Here is a 20,146-nt window from a genome sequence, read left to right as displayed (position 1 = left end):
TCACCAATCAGCTATAAGTGCGGGTGGCTATCCTTCCCCGCTATGCAGTGGACGTGTGATCCTTATCACACAGCTACTGGCTCCATAGCGGGGAGGAGAGACGCCTGTACCTACAACTGATTGGTGGAGGCGGGGGAGCAGCAGCCGTTCGCGCTGGTGCTCACTAATCAGCTGGAAAACATGGTAATAACCAATAGGACCACCATTAAAGTTGTTAGTCACCTCTCACAGGATTTTAAAATCCTGAATAGCAGATTTGCCTAGTTGTGCTGAAATGTATACCCCATACCTCACCATAATGAGACGGGCCATTCATGAAATTATCATTACATTGTCACTCAGCTCTTCCTGGATCCTGAATGTAAACTGCAGAGTTATGCAAGCATTTATACTACAATCGCTGTAATTAGTCAAACATGACATTCAGGGCTCCTGGAACGATGGGTGACAAGTAGAGATGAGCGAGTATACTCGTTTCGAGTATTTACTCGATCGAGCACCGCGATTTTCGAGTACTTCAGTACTCGGGTGAAAAGATTCGGGGGGCGCCGGGGGGCAGGGGGAGGCGTGGCGACACGGGGGGTAGCAGCGGGCAACAGGGGGGAGCCCTCTCTCCCTCTCCCCCCCACTCCCCGCTGCAACCCCCCACTCACCCACGGCGCCCCCGAATCTTTTCGCCCGAGTACAGAAGTACTCGAAAATCGCGGTGCTCGGGCGAAAAAGGGGCGTGGCCGAGTACGCTCGCTCATCTCTAGTGACAAGTAATAAGATCACCATTACATTTACACTCAGGTGTCCCTGGATCCTGAATGGCAGGTTGACGAGTTGTATACACTTGAAACTAAAAGCGATACTACTGCTCTTTGTTCCTGATGTAATACCTCCCTTACTGCCTGGTCTGGGGAGGTTCAAAAATACTTTTCTCTATTTTACTCCTCTAAAGCCTAGGTGCGTCTTATCATCAGGTGCGGAGGCGTAACTTGAAGCTCCTGGGCCCCAATGCAAAACCTGTAAGAGGGCCCCCAGCTATAATGCTTTATTCATCGTACTGGGTTCCCTATATGGAGAAGAGAGGCCTTATGGGACCCCTAAGGCTCCTGGGCGCGGGTGCAACCGCATCCCCTGCATCCTCTATAGTTACGCCAGTGATCAGGTGCGACTTATAGAACGAAAAACACGGTAAGTTGTTGATTTAACAAAATGACAAGTAAAGTTTCTAAGTGAAAAAAAAAAAATCACAAATCTGGCCACAGTTGTAACTCGCTATTTACTAATATATGGTCATGTTACACTTTGAGAAGAATGAATCATGATAGAGACTGAATGAGCATTCGACCTGCTTCTGGGAAATCTTATTATGTGGGGTTTGTGATAACGGCCTTCCTCACAGAACACAAAAGATCATTAGGAAATTTGCTCAATCAACATAAGTAGTTCATAACAGGAAGCATGACACGTATCTATTGTAAGTAGTGTGTCCATTTAAGGAACAAAAAGCTAAAAAAAAATACAAATCAGTCCTGTTTTTGTTCATTCCGTGAAATTCTGGAAGGCAGTAACTGATCCTGCCAGCTACAATTGAATCTCAGTTTATTTCCTTTTACCACAATGTTAGCTGCACACATTAAAGGAGGTTTATTCTAACTGCTGCACAGAGGGAGTACTCACTGATTAAACTTATTGGGTTGTGGCTTTCATTAAATAAAACTGAAGTCTGACTGGATTCTCTGGCCAACTACTTTGTGATTCTCTTGCATTACTTCTGATACATTTCCTTTGATCACTCCTCAAATGCCTCTTGCATCCCAGAGAAAATATATCCCTTACAGTATTATTCCTTATTGATGCTCTATTCACCCATGTATTGCTTGCAGTTTATCTTGAACATTTTTTTAATAAAAGCAGCATGGTGGCTCAGTGGTTAGAACTGTTTGCTTGCAGTGTTGGAGCCCTGGGTTCAAATCCCACCAAAGACAACATTTGCATTGAGTTTGTATGTCTCCCTGTGTTTGTGTGAGTTTCTTCCCACACTCCAAAACCTGGAGAGGTGAATATAGGCTGTGAGCCCCAATGTGGACAGAACCCGATGTAAAGTGCTGCATAAAATGCATGCACTATATAATAGTAATCTTTACTTATATAGCGCCAATTTATTCCAGGGTGCTTTTTTAAGCACGGGAGAACGCAAACAATAGGACAATGACATATGGCATATCAATTATTTGGAACCGGGGAGAGGGTGATAAGGAGGTGCAGGAGCAGGAGATGTGTATGATGGGCAAAGTGGAGAGCGTGGGGTATGTTGTTGATGGGGAGGTGGAGGGGGGTGATTATTTGTTGGGTAGTACCAACCTAGGAACTTCACTACTGATATTTAACCCTCCAGTTGTTCTTAAAGGGGTTTACTGAGTATTTTTTTGTTGAACGATTGTTTCATATGTGGTAAAATAACTAGTCTATACTCATGTCTCCCCACTGTTTCCTGTGCCGCCCCTCCAGGTCTTACCCCAGATATCACCTTTGTAGGCTTCCCAGGCCTGCTTACACCTGTGACATCCCATAAACTAGACATAACTGCAGCCTGTAAGCAGAGTGGAGGAGCGAGCAGTTGTGCGAAACACAGCGGGGAGCAGAGAGAGGCAAGTATACGCTAGTTATTTAACTGCCTTAAGGAACTGCCTTAACAAACTAATACTACTCTGAAAACCCCTTTAGACCACAAAACCGAGTCCAAACTTGCGGAGTATCATGGCTTTCTGAAAGCTGAGGAAGCATGGGATATAAGCCACTGCTCCGTGCCACATTAGCAGCTAATATAACAGAATTCTCTTTGGCTCCCACAATACATGTACTAGAATTGTGCTCATTCATAAAGGGGCAGCTAGGCAATCTGAACTCACACTGTAGAATATAGTAAAGGTAAATGCTAGTTCTTGGCTACAATTCTGACACTTACCAGAATAATAATTCTTCTTTAAAGGTCCAGTAGTCATGTTTCTTCTCACAGGCATGGCGCTTTTGCTTAGTAATGTATGAAAGAAAGGATTGGAGGCAACAAGGAGAGAGAAGCTATTACAATTTTTACTAACGTAGTTTTGTAGGGAATATGATGGTTTGTTCAACGCTAACAAGTGTCACGTTATGGAAACACCTTATTACAGGGAAGATCGTCACCATTCAGACTAATGCTATACAAGGACCTTCTGGCAATTTAACTGCAGGGTCTTATTAGGACACACTAATGCTAAATGGAATGGGTGAACTAGAACAGCAAAATAGAGCTTAAAAGGAAACAGACTCTCCAAGTGTACGGTGCTAAGCGTGCTTTCAGATCTGCGCTGCGGAGTCCACTTTGCTGCTCCATTCACGGAGCAGGAAAATCGGAATCTTCGTGGCCAAACAATTCCATCTCTGGATGGAACCGAGCAGCAGCAGTTGGACCCCATTGACTATAAGGGGGTCCGCCTACTTTCCACCCAGCTGCCTGGCTTTTGGATGGAAGAAAAAGCACTTCATGCAGCACTTTTTATTCCAGTATTTTCAGGTGGATCTGCGATGGAATCTCTGTACGGAGGTTCCAACACAGATGGTAAACCGACCTAACTCCGCTACAGTAACTGCATCTACTAAGAATAAGACTTGCATACAGGGTTAAGAAAAAATTGTTATTGAACTAAACGTTTTGTATTTCTAAGCAAAATGTTGTGGGTAAATGAATACTAAGAAAACACACAAAGAGTCTTTATACTAAACAAGACTTATCTTTGGCTGCCACTGACATACGCAGCTCTCCGAGAAGAGCCGGCAGATGTTGATAGAAGCTGAAGGGACAAACCGCCCAGCGTACACTATGGTTGGTACTTTTTTATTCTTACGATTGTGTTTCTGCGTTGCTTTTCTTTCAGAAATCCTATCAGCTACAATGGTAAGTTTTTAGGCTTGCACTTGTTGCAGATTCTGCTACTATATCCAACATATTCAAGCAAAGCCATTCAACCCTTTCCATTCCAATTTGTGTCCTGGTTTTCCTAGGGGGCTTACTCTTTTTCTACCATTACACAACGGCGCTATATGCTGGCTAAAGCCAGTACTGCATGAGGTGACACGTTGGATAGGCTCCGACAGCAGAGAGGCTGGCAATATACAGTAAGAGGACCCTGATGGATGTCTTCCGACATCGGAGCTGTACAGCCTTAAATCATAATGTCTTTAGACGTCAGACAGTGGATTGAAAAGGGCTAAAAGGTTTCATTTTGTTACTTCTTCAACTTTGAAATACGGACTTGCTTTGGTGTTTTGGATCAAGGTGTCCTTTCTAGCACAACAGTTGTTGAAGGGAACAATCATTGTTTGACAGACGTGGATGTGATTTTAATTACAATTACAAATCCAGTTAATGAAGTAGAATAGGGCTACTTTTACACTTGGACCAATATCGTACTTTTAAACCAGCGACTTTGCCGGTGGTGCAATACGTTTTGTGAAAAAAAATCGCCAAATACGTCATTTTTATTTAGTTTTTTTTTACATTAAAATCGCATTTTGTTTCAATAGGAAAATTTAAAGATTGCATGGCACTTGCTAGTGTGATTTGTTTTTTAACTTGCCCATGGGAAATAACGGCTGATTTTTTTGTGAAATCACAGAAAAATAGAACATGCTTGCGAATGATTGTTGTATTTCCGTGCATCTGAACACACCAAACTCGTGAGAGAATATTTGCCGTGCAGATTCGTTCTTAGTTGGCATTCCCAAAACCTGGCAGTAGAACATTTAGAAATCTTTCTTTCATTTGTCATCCAACTACACATTAGTTCAACATTAAAAAGACAGACTTTAAAGCAGCCAGAGTCTCCTCATAAAGTGCTTGTACTGATTGCATATGTGCGACGTTGTATATGCAACGCTGCTATGAAATTTTAAAAGCAAATCACACTGCGCATGACAGCGTGCATGTGATACGTTGTCATACGCAGCAATAGCCGGCTCACCACCGGATCACACAGTGGTAAGACGCTGCATGATCCGTGGAGCATTTTACATATACAGCTTTGGGAATAAGGCCCTACTGGTTTGGAAAAAATTGCATGTTGTTTAATGCTTGATATTGCAATGAAATTATAATGGTAATCACATGGTACAAAGTTGGAGCAACAAAGTCTAGATAGGTGGTTTAATTGGTGAACCATCGAACAATTGACATTGCTATTTCCATGTCTTACATTCAAAATTTTTAGCATATTTGAATATCTACAATTTTGACTGCTGAATGTGGTACCCTACAAGTATTTACAGACTGGAACGATCAGAGGCCTAACTTGAAGCTCCCGGGCCCCGATGCAAAACTTGTAACAGGGCCCCCAACTATAATGCATTACTCATAGTACTGGGTTCCCTATATGCAGAAGAAAGGCCTTATGGGCCCCCTAAGGCTCCTGGGCCCGGGTGCAACCGCATCCCCTGCATCCTCTATAGTTACGCCCCTGGGAACGATCATATATGATGATGAAAATTTGTCAAATACTATGCATGATTGAAGTGTGTAATGGCGCCTTAACCTAATCAAAATACACAGTGATACTCCTGAAAACTGCTTAGACATACAGCCATATCACAACAGAATTTATTATGGTATATTACATACACAAATCATATTTAAATGAATCATTTACATGAAATCTTCCAATTAAAAAAAATGATTATGCCAATAATTTAAAGAAATCATTGCAAAAAACTTGCTCTCATAAAAACATATATTTACTTGATATGCATTAAAAGTATAGCCAACACAAACAGGTTAATCAAAAAAAATACCTTGATATATATCTATCTATCTATCTATCTATCAACACACACAGGCAATATTATTATAGCAATAGGACAGTCCATACCCTAGGGAATACATCCCCTTAATTACTCACTGTTCGTAGAATTTTTCCAGCCACGTTGTTTATAATTGTTGTAACAGAATTAATGGTTTTAGTTGGGAGAAGGTAGTAGAAGCTACATGTCTGACCTCAAATGCCCATAGTCCAGCCTGTCCACTCTGATAAGGATGTCCCTGCACTCTAAAGACTTTCCTCTACATCAGTCCCTGTAAGCCTTCAATATCAACTGGGTACTTACAGCATGCCTATGTATTTCACCCTATTTCTTCATTAGCCTGCAGGGAAGGCAAGCAGATAGATGAACATACAGCAGGAAACAACTTACGAAACCCCTACTAATCTAATCCTGAGAACAGGGGTCCCATATACCCTTCTTCTCACTGTATTCCCCAAAGTGATAAGGAGATTGAATGGAGCGGTGGTTGAGCAAGCATGGTGTCGCTCCATTCGATCTCCTGCTCACTGAGGGGGGGGGGGAGCAGTGAGCCCATAGTGAGGAGGAATGGGGACATTCTTGGGATTTGTGCGGGTCTCAATAATGAGACTCTCTTTAATGAGACTTCTTGTCTTTCTTATGAGTAGATAATAAGCAGTTTTGAGAATCCCTCTCTAATGTCTTATACCTACTGGTATGTCTAACATATGGACTAATACTACAGGCTCAGTACAAATGTTAAAGTGATCATACAATTTCTTAATTTTTATCAAGACAAAGCATTGTATAATTGTAAGAAGTATCTGCATAGATGTTGTGAAATAAAGTAAACAGTACATGTTACCAACAGGAAGATGACATCTGTGTAACACTGTACCCTTACTGTGGTATTCATGCTCTGATGAAGTTCTTTTAGTGGTTGTTTCAATGAGGTTTATAGATGACGTTTTAGTGTTATACCAGTTTGATGTATTACCAATCTGTTCTGTTTTAGTAACAGTAAAGGCCTTGCTGTCTACTCTACTGAAACTATCCCAGAAGCTTGTAGGTGTTGTTATCCTGTATGATCCACTCCTCTGTTCTCTAATTGTTGTGGAGGGACAAATTAGAGCATCTAATGCCAAGACGGGTTTTGCCTTCAACGTTGGAGGGTTTGTACAAAGAAGTGACATATAATTTGGTACCTTTTCTGTATTCTTTTCCAACCATGTCTTAAACTCTTTAAGCTTACAATCACAGATCCAGGGATTGTCTTCGAGGTGAACCCTTTGAAGTTTTGGTAACCCCTTGAACATGTTCCCTGGTAAGGCTGTTATTTTGCTGTTATTTAGATATACATTCTGAAGATTTATAAGAGGTTTCAATAAGTTATCAGGGAGGTCATTAAATGTATTATTGTACAAGGAAAGAATTTGTAGGCTTCCTAGATCCTGGAAGAGTCCAACAGGAAGTTGGCTGAATTGATTACTATACAAATACAGTTTCACAAGTTTGGTCAGACCACTGAACGCATCTTTTGGAAGAGAAGAAAGATTGGTGTTCTTGGTTAGGACAAGAACTTCCAGATTAGTTAAATTACTGAATATAAAATTTGAAATAGTTGAAAGGGATGTTCCCCAAAGCATAAAGGAACGGAGAGTGTCTATTTTACCAAACAGCACTTTGGGCAATTCCACTAATGGATTTTCATAAAGGGACAATGATTCCAACTTATACAAGTAGAGACATAATCCCTCAGCTAAGGTTTTTAGGCAGTTCTTCTGCAGGGATAGTTTTTTTAATTTCGGAAGACCATAGAATGCTTCTTGGTCAATGATTTCAATTACATTTGAATGTAAATGAAGTTCAACCAGTTCCGTGAGATTATTAAACATCCAATATGGTATCTCTATCAATATATTACCATTTAGTATCAGGTGTGTTAGTTTAGACAATGATCCAAATATATTTCTTGGCAAAGTCTGTAGTCTATTTGTAGACAAATTTAGGATTTCTAGTCTGCTCAAGTTCTTAAATATTGATGGTTCGAGGAACGACAATACATTTTCATCCAGGTGTAAATGTTCAAGGTAAATTAATGAACTAAAGATTCCAGACGGCAGAGAGCGCACATTGTTTTTCGACAGCCTGAGTGTTTTCAGCAGAGGAAACTTTTGAAAAGTTCCTGGTCCTATTATAGAAAAATGATTGCTCTGTAAGAACAAGCGTACCGTAAACGGCATTTGTTGGAAACTGGACTCTGTTAATTCTGTAGCTTCTGTGCCACTTACACGGACATATGTAAAGTTATTAGGAATGTTAAAAGTGGCAATGTCTGTAACGGTCTTATCTTCACAGGCAACAGAATCTTTCACTGGACATGTGCATCTAACAGGGCAGACTGTGGCAGAAGCAACGAAACTTGGCATAGTAAGCAGTAAGAATACAATCATGGCTGACGAAGACCCTAAAATGACAAATCGAGTAAACATATATTTAGTAATAAACCATAAATTGTGTAACACAGAGTAATAAATGTAACAAATTATAAATGTCTACTATGATTAAAAAGTAATAGCAATGCACAAATACAATATTATAAGCCTACCCGTGCAGACAATATACCACATGGAAGACAGATGTCACAAAAAGAATAAACCGAATGCCTCCATTTATATAGAAAGGCAACAAAGTGTATCCTGCTGATAACACGGATGCTGTCAAGAGTCTAAAGACAAAGATAGAAATAGAATTCTAACAGTTTAAACTAATTTAAGCAGAAACTGAACAAAAGCAAATTAAAGTTCACATATTCATCAGATTACGTATCAAAAATAAGAAATTTGCAACAAAATATTCACCTAGATGTGAAATTTATCTGAAAGATTTGATAGCAGCTGTATGGAAACATTGTACAGAGAACAAATGACATAAATAAAATCATGAGGTGGTCTATTGACTGGTGTATATTTATTATGAAGAGGTCATTTCCAGTTAGATTTGGAAAATTGAGCAAATAGTATGCCACAGTATAAGAATTAGTTTGGTAAAAAGGGTTTGTCCTGATTCCAGTTTTGCTGCATCAAGCAAAAAGCTTTGTACATTGTGCGGTGACCCACTTTGTTACTGTAGGCAGAGTCCCATTCATGTCAATAGGACTCAGCCTGCAGTACCAACTTGGGCCACTGCACAGTGTATAGAGCTGTCTGCTTCCTGCAACAAAACTACTAGAAGTGGGACAACCCTTTTAAAGTCTAAGGCCTCATATCCACGGGCAAAATTGAATTGCAGAATCCGTGAAGGTCACCCGTGCGGACGATCCGCAGTTCAATATGCCCATAGACATTCACTGGGCATCCACAGGCAATTAAATACCTGTGGATGTGATTTTTTTTTTTCTTGGCGTGTGGATTGCACGCACAGGAAGAAAACAGAGGCATGCTGCATTTTCTGTGGATCCTGCACAGACGGCTTCCATTAAAGCTAATGGAAGCCATGCAATCCGCAGCACACCAGCAGCTGACATTGTAGATGTGCCACGGATCCTGCAGGAAAGCAGGAGATTTGAGAAAAAAAAGAAAATGCACTGTGCATGCACCGGGCATCGCGCCCTGACGCATCCGCTGTGCAGAACAAAAGAAAATCTGGCCTCGAAGGAGGAGACCCGCACCGCTGGATCCGGAGAGGTAAGAAAATGTCCCATGGCCACAGGCAGATTCTGTGCGGGATTTCGCACTCAGAATCCGTGTGTGCCGTAGACAATTTGGGAAATGTCAGTTCAATGGGATCACCATCTTTGGCACACTTTCAGACTGTGGATTATGTTCAAATCTGGCTACTGCCAGCTTTATTATTCTTCCCCGCCAATGTTTCACAGATCACAGTACATAAAACTAAAGTCCTAGGCCTGTCTGGCCAATTACTAGTGCCTTTTAGCAGTTCTCTCTAAGCCAGATGCAAGGCCTACTAACTACACTCCAAAAATATTTTCACTAGGTGCTCCGTCACCTTGATGTGCCTTGGTCACTGCCACTTGACTTGCACAGCCCTAATGTGTTTGCCTGTACCGTCTTCTAGGTTTTTAATATGTTGCAATAGGAGAGTATTTTTATTTTTATCTGAACTGCACCAACTGAGCATGCTCAGGGACCCAGTGCGCAATTCGAATTACCTAGATCTGCTAAGTATTACTAAACTGGATCAACTGAGCATGCTCAGAGGCTCAATGCACATCAAGAATCAACTGAGCATGCTCAGGACCTTAGTGCAAGGAGCAAATCAACTAGATTAACCAAGCATGCTCAGCAGAAACCAACTCCACCAACTAACATGCCGTGGGACAAGGCTTACAGAACAAACTAACTACGTATGCTCAGGGACTTTTTCAGGTAAGTAGAGGAGGTGGGGGGGAGGGGGGTACTGAATTTTATTTTAAACATACAAGTACATATCAAAAAAAATTATTCATGCACAATTCCACCTTTACTTTCAAAAACCTCGCCCAAGTAGATAGGATAAAAAATAAAGATGAGCGAACCTACTCGGCCACGCCCCTTTTTCACCCGAGCGCCGCGATTTTCGAGTACTTCCGTACTCGCGTGAAAAGATTCGGGAGGCGCCGTGGGTGAGTGGGGGGTTGCAGCGGGGAGTGGGGGGAGAGGGAGAGAGAGAGGGCTCCCCCCTGTTCCCCGCTGCTAAAGAAACTGTTGTTCTCTAACCACCAGGGAGGTCATAAGATTAGTAGATTCCCAATGACATGACAAGCCAAAGCTTTCATAGTTTATTTTCTATTTTGGTGTTATGGGTGGCTCAGTGCCACATAGAGTACCACTGTACCATCCTATAGGGAAGTGGCTCATGAACAACAGGTCTACTGTGTGTTAATCCATCAGACAATAAACAAGAGTTACATCCACAGCATGCTCTGAAATTCAGAGAGATTATTTTCTGCTACATTTGAATGGGGTTTTGGAAACTGCATTCACATGTATTGTACTGCAGTTTGTTGAGGATTTTTGGGATGGAATCCACATTTAAATCTGCAACAAAGCCATCAAATAAAAATAGAAGCTCAGAGCAGACTAAGTTTTGGAAAAGGAGACTGCCACAAGACATTAGTTTCCTGCAGACAACAAGCCAATTCTAAACCTGACAGGAGACTTGTCCCAGGGCCTTCCTTGACACATCAGCATCCATAGCATCCAGCTGAAGGGGAAGTTAACAAAAATTGTTGCTGACCGAAAAGTGTTTGCAATCATGGATGCAATAGAAGGGGCTCCAAGATTGTGATGCAGCAATCTGGGATTTATTAAGAGAAGCATAGAGTCTAGATCACGTGAGGTCATTATCTCCCTCTAGTCTTCCTTAGTCAGGCCTCATCTGGAATACTGTGTCCAGTTCTGGGCACTCCACTTTAAAAAAGACATAGACAAACTGGAGCAAGTTCAGAGAAGAGTTACCAAGATGGTGAGCGGTCTGCAAATCATGTCCTATGAGGAACGGTTAAAGGATCTCGGAATGTTTAGCTTGCAGAAAAGAAGGCTAAGAGGAGACTTAATAGTGGTCTGCAAATATCTGAAGGGCTGTCACAGTGCAGAGGGATCAGCCCTATTCTCATTTGTACAAGGAAAGACTAGAAGCAATGGGATGAAACTGAAAGGGAGGAGACACAAATTAGATATTAGAAAAAACTTTCTGACAGTGATGGGGATCAATGAGTGGAACAGGTTACCACGGGAGGTGGTGAGTTCTTCAATGGAAGTGTTTAAACAAAGGCTGAACAGATATCTGTCTGGGATAACTTAGTGAATCCAGCACGGAGCAGGGGGTTGGGCAAGATGACCCTGGAGGTCCCTTCCAACTCTACTATTCTATCACTGGCCAGGTATAAATTTGCCTTTTATGATACAGTACTGCAGCAATCGGTTGTCAGGACTAGTGCTGCTCGTCTTGGCAGGCTGCACAATAAAAATCAACCTGATTTTTGCCAAATTAAATCGGGTACTTCCAGCCTGATTTTTGTCGAAAGTTGTGCGAAGATCAAATTTTCCAAAATGCCCGCTAAAGAGGTCACAGTATGCCAATAAGTGGCCATTTTACAATTGAGCACAGGACAGACAAGCTGCATCACATTTATATGCCTAATTAAAACATGGTCTGTTAGGGACAGATATTTTACAGAGGAAATATTGATGCTGGTGTGAAAGCTTGCATACCGTGGTTCTATTAGAGGGACCAGAGAAAGAAGCTGCAGCATGTTTATATGCCTATATAACACGTGGTCTGTTCGGGACAAATATTCTATAGATGATATATTCCTGCTGGGTATGAAAGCTTGTATACCAGCAGAGAACTTAAATGAGGTTTATAGCACAATGAGGGATTAGTAAAAAAAAAAAGCTGCATCATGTTTATATGCCTACACGAAACATAGTCCCTGATGGGAGAGAGTGTATTCCTGTTGCTATCAACATACATAGCAGCAAAACAGACAGACAAAATATGCTTTGGTGTGGGGCATATTGCAGTTTGCGGTTTGTGGCCTCAGACATCATTCAAAGTCGCTTGTCCGGTCACTACAAATTATTTGCAGGCCTTATGCAGCGAACAGTACAGTGAGGGGAATTCAGATATGTTGAGCTAAACTGGGACAGGGCATAAAATATACAAGCTGTACTGTGTGGCCTTTTGTTCGCAGATAATTGTGCAGCCTAGCAATTGTGGCTTATTTAGTTGGCGGGTTTTATTTTTAAAAAAAAATAAAAAGGAAACATGAAGAAAGCAATAGTGGTGGTGGTAGAGTATGGGCCAAGTTGGTACTTCAAGTAACTCTTACTGAAGTAACAGCTCCATGTTCTGCAAGAGGCGAGGCAAGCTCGCTACCATTCCTTAGAAGTGGTCTTCCTGTGCGCTACATCTGCAATATGCAGAACATGTCAGAGTGGATAACACAGCATGCACCAAGTACCACTACCTCTTCTTCCTCCCAGCCGCAGACACACAGCAGGCGGTCTGCACCAGTAGTCTATGAGCATTCGCCTTTACTTCATCCTGTGCGAAATCTGACGCATCCTCTGAAGCAGTCCACATGGATCAGTCTGAGGAGCGCTTTGATCATTCAGTGTCATGGATGTCAATGGGGCAGTCTAAACAACCAGTGGGAGAAAACAAAAGAATTTGAAGGCAGAGGAAGAGTAGAACGTTGCGGCGCAGCACCATGATAAGACAGGGAGTATGGTGTTGCAGACAAACATAAGAGCTGTACCATCACCATCAGCTACTACTAGTCACAGCAGCACCAACATCATGGCAACAGCTAAGTCTTCCATGGGCACTTTTTTTGGTACCGCACATCATGACAGAAGACTGGTCATCTGTAAGATCTGAGGTAAGCGTTTAACCCCTTAACGACCACCGAAACATCTTTTGACCGCCTGCGGTATCAGGGTATGTATGAAGAGAGATCAGGTGGTAATCTCTCTTCATACAATATGGGCGACGGCTGTTTATAACAGCCGAAACCTGGCGTCAACAGCTCCGATAAGCCACGCAGCTCATTGGAGCAGTTAACCCTTTAAATGTTGCTGTCAGTTCTGACAGCGGCATTTAAATCCCCAGAACGATGTTCAGGGGTCCCGTACACCCCTCTGTGATGAGATCGCAGGGAGTCGTGTGGGTGTCATGGCAGCCTGTGGCGTGGCTTGATAAAGTTGATGTAATCACAAGTCGTTGTCCCCTTTTTTTTTTTTTTTTTAAAAGTAAAATAAGATCAATAAAGTTATACTAATTATTTTAAAAAAAGGAATAAAAAGTAAAAAAAATAAAAAACCCTTTTGCCATATTTATAATAAAAAAATCTAAATAACAAAAATACATATTTGGTATTGCCGCATCCGTAAAAGTCCGATCAAAGTAATACATTTACCCCGCATGATAAATGGCGTCAGAAAAAAAAAATGCAATGAAAAGCGATCAAAAATTCGCATGTATAGCAAAATAGCACGCAAACTACAGGATGTCCTGCAAAAAATGAGCCCTTCCACAACTATGTAAACGGAAAAATAAAAACGTTATTGCACGCAGAAGATGGCGGCAGAAAATATTTTTTAAAAATTCAATTTTTGAAAAAAATAATACAAGTAGTACAGCAAAAAAAACCTATATAAGTTTGGTATCGTAGAAATCGTACTGACCCATAGAATAAAGTTAGGGCTTATTTAAATGACTATATATTGGCTCGGTTTTCACGCCCAACCGATATACGGTGTCCTTGTCTGCAGGGGGAGGATGGAAGAGCCAGGAGCAGGAACTTAGCTCCTGCCCCCTCTCCGCCCCTTGCCACTATTTGCAATAGGAGGGGTTGAGATGGGGCGGAGCTAAGTCCTGGCGCTTAGCTCTGCCCCGTCCCACCCCTCCCATTGCAAATAGTGGCGAGGGGTGGGGAAGAGGCAGGAGCTCAGTTCCTGCTCCTGGCTCTTCCATCCCCCCCCCCCCCCGGCAGACAAGGACACCGTATATCGGCTCGGTGTGAAAACCGACCCGATATACGGTCGTCTAAATAAGCCCTTATCATGTAATTTTTGATGCAGTTTATGTGCCGTAGAAACAAGACGCACTGAAACATGACAGAATTTCATTTTTTTGCCATTTCTCTCCATTTATAATGTACTGAAAAACTTTTTAAAAACTTCTATGGTAAATTAAATAGTACCATTAAAAAATACAACTTGTCCTGCAAAAAGCAAGCCCTCATACAGCGACGTCAATGGGTAAAGGAGTTACGATTTCCTAACACAGTGAGGCAGTAGCACACTTCCTTCAGGCCTATCCTCTGTAATTAACGATCAGGCTGCAGGCTTCAGACCCAGGAGTGGGAGACAGAGCAGAAGTTGAGCTGCCACCTTCACTGATATTGACTAGAGATGAGCGAGCGTACTCGGATAAGCACTACTCGCTCGAGTAATTGGCTTTATCCGAGTATCGCTGTGCTCGGGGCTCAAGATTCGGGTGCCGGCACGGAGCGGGGAGCTGCAGGGGAGAGCGGGGAGGAACGGAGGTAAGATCTTTCTCTCCTTCTCTCCCGCCCGCTCTCCCCCGCTCCGACTCACCTGTCAGCCGCAGCGGCACCCGAATCTTTAGCCCCGAGTACAGCGATACTCGGATAAAGCAAATTACTCGAGCGAGTAGTGCTTATCCGAGTACGCTCGCTCATCTCTAATATTGACATATATCCCATATTCCAGCGTGTCCCAGTTCAGCAGCCAGCCCTCCACCCTCTAGCTATAGAAACGTAAAAAAAACCTCACCCCAACAGCACCCAAGCACAGAGCCTGAATGCAAGCTGTTTGAAATGAAAATGCTGCCCTTCAGGCGAGTGGACACAGATGCTTTCTGCAATGTGATGTTCCATGCTAACCCGCAGTACCCAATGCCCAGTACCCAATACTGTCCCAAAACTCAAATCAAGGGGAGCATAGCCACGCAGTCAAAGAGCTGTTGATGGTTCTGCAAGCTCAAGCTAACACGTGGCTGATCCCACACAATCTGAAGCCACACAAGTTTGTGTGTGACAATGGGGCCAACCTGCTGGCAGCCCTTTGCCTTGGCAATCTTACACTTATACCTTGCCTGGCCCGTGTGATGAACCTGGCAGTGCAGCGCTTCCTAAACAATTACCCAGGTTTACATCAACTTCTGGAGAAGACTAGGAAATTGTGCATGCGCTTTTGGTGTTCACACCCTACTGTCTCATCTGGCAGAGGTGCAGCAACAGTTTGGGTGACCACCCAACCGTCTCATCTGTGATGTGTCTACATACTGGAATTCCACATTACATATGTTGCAGAGGCCAAGTCAGCAGCAGAGAGCAATTCTGTAATACCAGAGGGTGTATGCAGTTAGGAGTCGCATAATCCTCAGCATATTTACACGATTGATAATGGCATATTGCTTGCGTATTTCGGTTCTTCTGTGTTTTTGTATGCGTAAAAACACCGCATATTTATGTGCACAAAAGCAAAAAAACAGAAGGGCCCATTGTTAGATGCATAAATCACGCCGGCCGACGCTTTCCATAGCACTGCGATTCTCGCTCGCAGTAAGCAATTCGCAGCATGCTGCGAATTGCCCCGATTCTCCGCGGCCAGCCTATCAGATAGGGCTGACTGGCGGAGAATCGGTGGCGGCTCCTGCGGCGGAGATCTGCCGCGGGACTTTGCATCGCCCGTGGACAGGGGGCCTTAGGCTCACTTATTCCATTTCTCTAGTCCCCTAGAGGTTGTACTTCCTTTATAGGCAGTTCTATGCAGGTCAGCTCCTCGTTATGCAGTTTGGAACTAGTTAAAGGGGTTGTCTCGCGGCAAACATCAAAATTTTACATTAGCCCATTCCCCCTGTCACCCCCCTGGCATAAAATAGCATTTTAAAGCGGTTTTTAAACCGCTTGCTACTCACCGATGTGATGAAAGATGAACTTATAAAATTCTTCTCCCAAGATGGCCGCCAGTCCTTTCCCAGGGATGCACTGCGGTTTTCTCCCATGGTGCACCGCGGGTCTTCTCCCATGGTGCACCATGGGCTCTGTGCGTTCCATTGCCGATTCCAGCCTCCTGATTGGCTGGAATTGGCACACGTGATGGGGCGGAGCTACGCGATGACGCGTAGAAGGGGGCGGAGCCAGAACGCTGCTCGTGCCTGGACCGTCCAGAAGGGAGAAGACCCTTCTGCGTAAGCGCGTCTAAAAAAGCAAGAAGACCCCGAAATTAGACGGAGCCATGGAGATGGGGACACCAGCAACGGAGCAGGTAAGTGAATAACTTCTGTATGGCTCATATTTAATGCACGATGTATATTACAAAGTGCATTAATATGGCCATACAGAAGCATATAACCCCACTTGCTTTCGTGAGACAACCCCTTTAAGCTCACCTCTACACATTCAAAGGTCAACTTTGGCACCACCTGAATATGGGCTTCTCTGAAGCAGATCTTAGTAAATGAACACCAACTGACAAATAAGAATTGAGTAAATTGTAATATTTTATATGGTAAAAATCAAATATAGAATATCTTTCACAAGCTTTATTTTAGTCAATCAGAAAAGTTTCATGAAAAGTAGTTCAAGCCGCACAGTATACTCTTTATATTCTTTTGCATTAATGAAATATTAAACAGAACTTGCATAAAAGGTTATATTCTACTACTACTTTGGGTCTGGGGAGAGAGCGCTCAGTGGAATTAACATTCGTATTAACACCACTGGCTCACTAATAGATCGAAAGTATTTATACAGTTTATGAATTTCCAGCAAGGTGAGACATGTTACAAGTATATAGAAGATTTGCATGGCTAGGTTAAACAAAACAACACAGAGAATGATTTTGCAATATGGAAGATATCTAAAACCCCTTCTAACCTGACATTTATGTGAAGCATTACTAAAGTAAATATCTCCAGTAGCCGTTCCTGTATTTTTGAGTAAAGATGGATTTGTGCTATAATGCCAGGCTAAGGAAGGATCAGTCATCGGGGCATCCGTTTGACTTACAACATGATCTGTTACAGTTAACTTTCCCCCCTCACCAGTGGTTGACTTACTGGTAAAACCATGCCATGAATTAGCAGGAGTTGACACATAGTAATCCACCTTATTAACTATAGTATTAGGACACACCAGTTCACCAGCTCTTAATACAGGCATTCCTGCCAGAGTTGAAGGACTGTGACAAACAAGGGAGGTAGTGTTGTATACCTTCTCCACATTCTGCACAAGCCATACCTTAAACTCTTGAAGTTTGCAGTCACACATCCAGGGGTTACCATCAAGATAAACTCTCTGAAGTTTCGGTATAAACTTGAAAATGTTCCCTGGCAGAGTACTTATTTTACTGTTATTTAAATAAACAGTTTCTAGATTTATAAGGGGTTTAAAAAGATCCTCTGAGAGACCATCAAAATTATTATTGTACAAGGAAAGAATTTGCAGGTTTGGCAGATCATGAAAGACTTCTTCTGGAAAAGAGGTAATGTTATTTGTGTGCAAGGACAGTTGCGTAAGTCTACGCAAACCACTGAAAGCATCTGATGGAAGACTATTAAGATTTCGGTTTCTGGTTAGGATAAGGGTCTCTAGATTAGTTAAATTGCTAAAGATAAAATTTGGGATTGTCGATAGGGATGTGTTATAAAGCCATAGATTCCGAAGAGACTCCATCTTACCGAACAGTATATAAGGAAGTTCAGTTAATGGATTTTCATAAAGTGTCAGTACTTCTAACTTATTAACATAGAGGAATAATCCATCAGGCAGCGTTTGTAGGCAGTTTTTATGCAGGTTCAAATGTCTTAGATTGAAGACCTGATAAAAGGCTTCTTTATCAATGACTTCGATTAGATTGGAATAAAGACTAAACTTGACTAATTCAGTGAGATTATGAAACAACGAGGGGGTTATCTCTGTCAAAAGGTTTTCATAGAGGGATAGGCTTGTTAATTGATGCAGGGAGCTAAAAATATCTTTGGGCAAACGAGACAGCTTGTTTCTAGATAAATTTAGAATCTTCAGATTGACTTGATGAGCTAACAAATCATCCGACAACTCTATAAGCCGATTTCTATTCAAGGCAAGTTCTGTTAGATTTGTTAACTTTTCAAATAGATTAGGATCGAGGTTTGACAAAAAGTTTCTATCCAAGAACAACTGTTCCAGATCGCATAACGTATGGAACACTCCAGGAGGTAGAGAACGCAAAGCATTGTTCGAAAGTTTCAGAGATTTCAATAGGGGAAAATCGTGAAAAGCTCCAAGTGTTATTGTAGAGATCCGATTGCTTTCCAAGGACAGCCGTAAAGTAATCAGCATTTGCTGAAAACTGTCATCCGTCACTTCCATAACTTGACTGTTACTTATATGCACGAAAGTAAAATTGTGAGGAATGGCTAATTCGGCAATGTCTGTAATGGATTTATCCTTACAAGAAAGTAGTTCTTTCTTTGAACAGTCACATTTAACAGGACAAAATGCTCCAGCCACTATAAGCCTTGCAATGGTGAGCAGTAAAATCATGATCAGCATATCAGTGGACCTAAAAAAGGAGAAGGAACACAACTTTAACTTAAATGTGAATAACATATAATATTTCTATTAAATTCCTGATGGCAGCTTCACAGTGTATAAGTTGTGATGCTCACCTGTGCTTTGTACCACTTCAGAGAATAAAGAATGCATGAAGTATAAGGAGAAGGCAAGGGCTGAGTTTATACAGTAACATAAGGAAATGCATCCTGCTGATAATAGTGAAGCTGTCATTCTATGAAGCAAACCAAAAATAACTACTTTGCTCTACTGCTTTTAACAGGAAACCTTGAGTTGTATAGGCACCCAAGAACAAAAAGTAGGTTACCATAATAAGTGGATCCAATAAAGAACCAACTGTATTAGTAGAAGTAACTAGAAATATATAGCTGATAAGTTATTGCAGTTGTACTGAAGTTGTACTGCTATGAAATGTATACAGATTAAACTGACCATATACATGGTCAGCCTAACTCACCGATTCTAGCTACCCATCTAATGAATATTGGGGCCTCCCAACAATCGATAGCAGGAAGATTTTCTTCTCAGAAAAACAAGCTGCTGTCAAACTCCTCTGTGGCTTATTCCCCTGATTGCATTACATTACAAGCATGCTTGGCTTTGCAAGTGTATGGAAGGGTTGAGAGAGAGAGTTGTTGGCTGAGCAAGTATACTGAAATGTATGGATACTGGAGGCATATTTATCAAACATTTATGACTTTTTTATGTAGACTTGTAATGACACCATAAATGCATTAGAACTTTTCCAATTAAAGGGGGATTACCTGGTCTATGTCATAACAGATGACATTTTGTCTGAGGACTGAGTATATGGCAGGACTGACATAGCACAAAACTTCTACCGATTAGGCTCTTTTTAAGATGGCATTTTTTCAATCCAGTGTTGGTCCCATGATGGTTTCTGTCTTCCATGCAGAAAACTGCGTAGTGTTGGAAACCAGGACAGAACCTGGCTAGAGCCATTATGTGTCAATATGTGAAGATGGAGACGTCTTTGGTCTCTGTCAGCCTTTTAAAGTGGACACAAAAGCACGGAGGAAGGCTGCCATGACAAACAAACTCCAACAAAAAAAAAAACCATGGGGGCTTCAATTTCCCAAACTTTCAGAAACAAAATTTAGCAGTACAATTTTACAACCAGAAAAGACTGGTCACAATATACTTTTCTATTACACTGATCTCACACTATGAGGATTTCTCCCCACACTGTCGCTAACTAGTCTCACGCAAGCTCCATATAACACATTACTC

At 41.9% G+C, this 20,146-nt stretch overlaps 2 protein-coding genes and 1 long non-coding RNA gene across 8 annotated transcripts in view; 1 reads left to right on the top strand and 2 right to left on the bottom strand.

Moving 5' to 3' along the window:
- LOC136626727 (platelet glycoprotein V-like) overlaps positions 1-8,269 on the bottom strand; it is a 64,746-nt gene extending 56,477 nt beyond the window's left edge. For 4 of the 5 annotated variants that reach the window (XM_066601736.1, XM_066601741.1, XM_066601751.1 and 1 more), the window contains exon 1: positions 5,922-8,269. In XM_066601736.1, coding sequence (XP_066457833.1) covers positions 6,498-8,255 — 1,758 coding nt within the window. In that variant the 5' untranslated portion in view covers positions 8,256-8,269 and the 3' untranslated portion in view covers positions 5,922-6,497. Of the gene's footprint in view, positions 1-2,956; positions 3,022-5,921 lie in introns of those variants that run through there. The other variant, XM_066601745.1, reaches the window with a different exon arrangement.
- LOC136626759 (uncharacterized) lies at positions 3,744-8,761 on the top strand. Of its 2 annotated transcripts, none has more exons than XR_010792658.1 (4): positions 3,744-3,853; positions 6,818-6,974; positions 7,063-7,126; positions 8,161-8,761. It is a non-coding gene; the product is annotated as an uncharacterized lncRNA (long non-coding RNA). The 2 variants fall into 2 exon arrangements; XR_010792659.1 differs by having other exon boundaries at positions 3,750-3,925.
- Positions 8,762-16,867: 8,106 nt separating this feature from the next.
- Positions 16,868-18,878, bottom strand: LOC136610928 (platelet glycoprotein V-like). The gene has a single exon (XM_066590123.1). It carries the CDS (start codon positions 18,872-18,874, stop codon positions 17,003-17,005), a length of 1,872 nt encoding a protein of 623 aa, XP_066446220.1. The 5' UTR covers positions 18,875-18,878; the 3' UTR covers positions 16,868-17,002.
- Positions 18,879-20,146: the final 1,268 nt, after the last annotated feature.

Source organism: Eleutherodactylus coqui, chromosome 1, assembly GCF_035609145.1.
Source record: "Eleutherodactylus coqui strain aEleCoq1 chromosome 1, aEleCoq1.hap1, whole genome shotgun sequence".
NCBI lineage: Eukaryota > Metazoa > Chordata > Amphibia > Anura > Eleutherodactylidae > Eleutherodactylus > Eleutherodactylus coqui.
The sequence above is the reverse complement of the archived record's forward strand: the minus strand, read 5'-3'. Positions and strand labels throughout refer to the sequence as shown.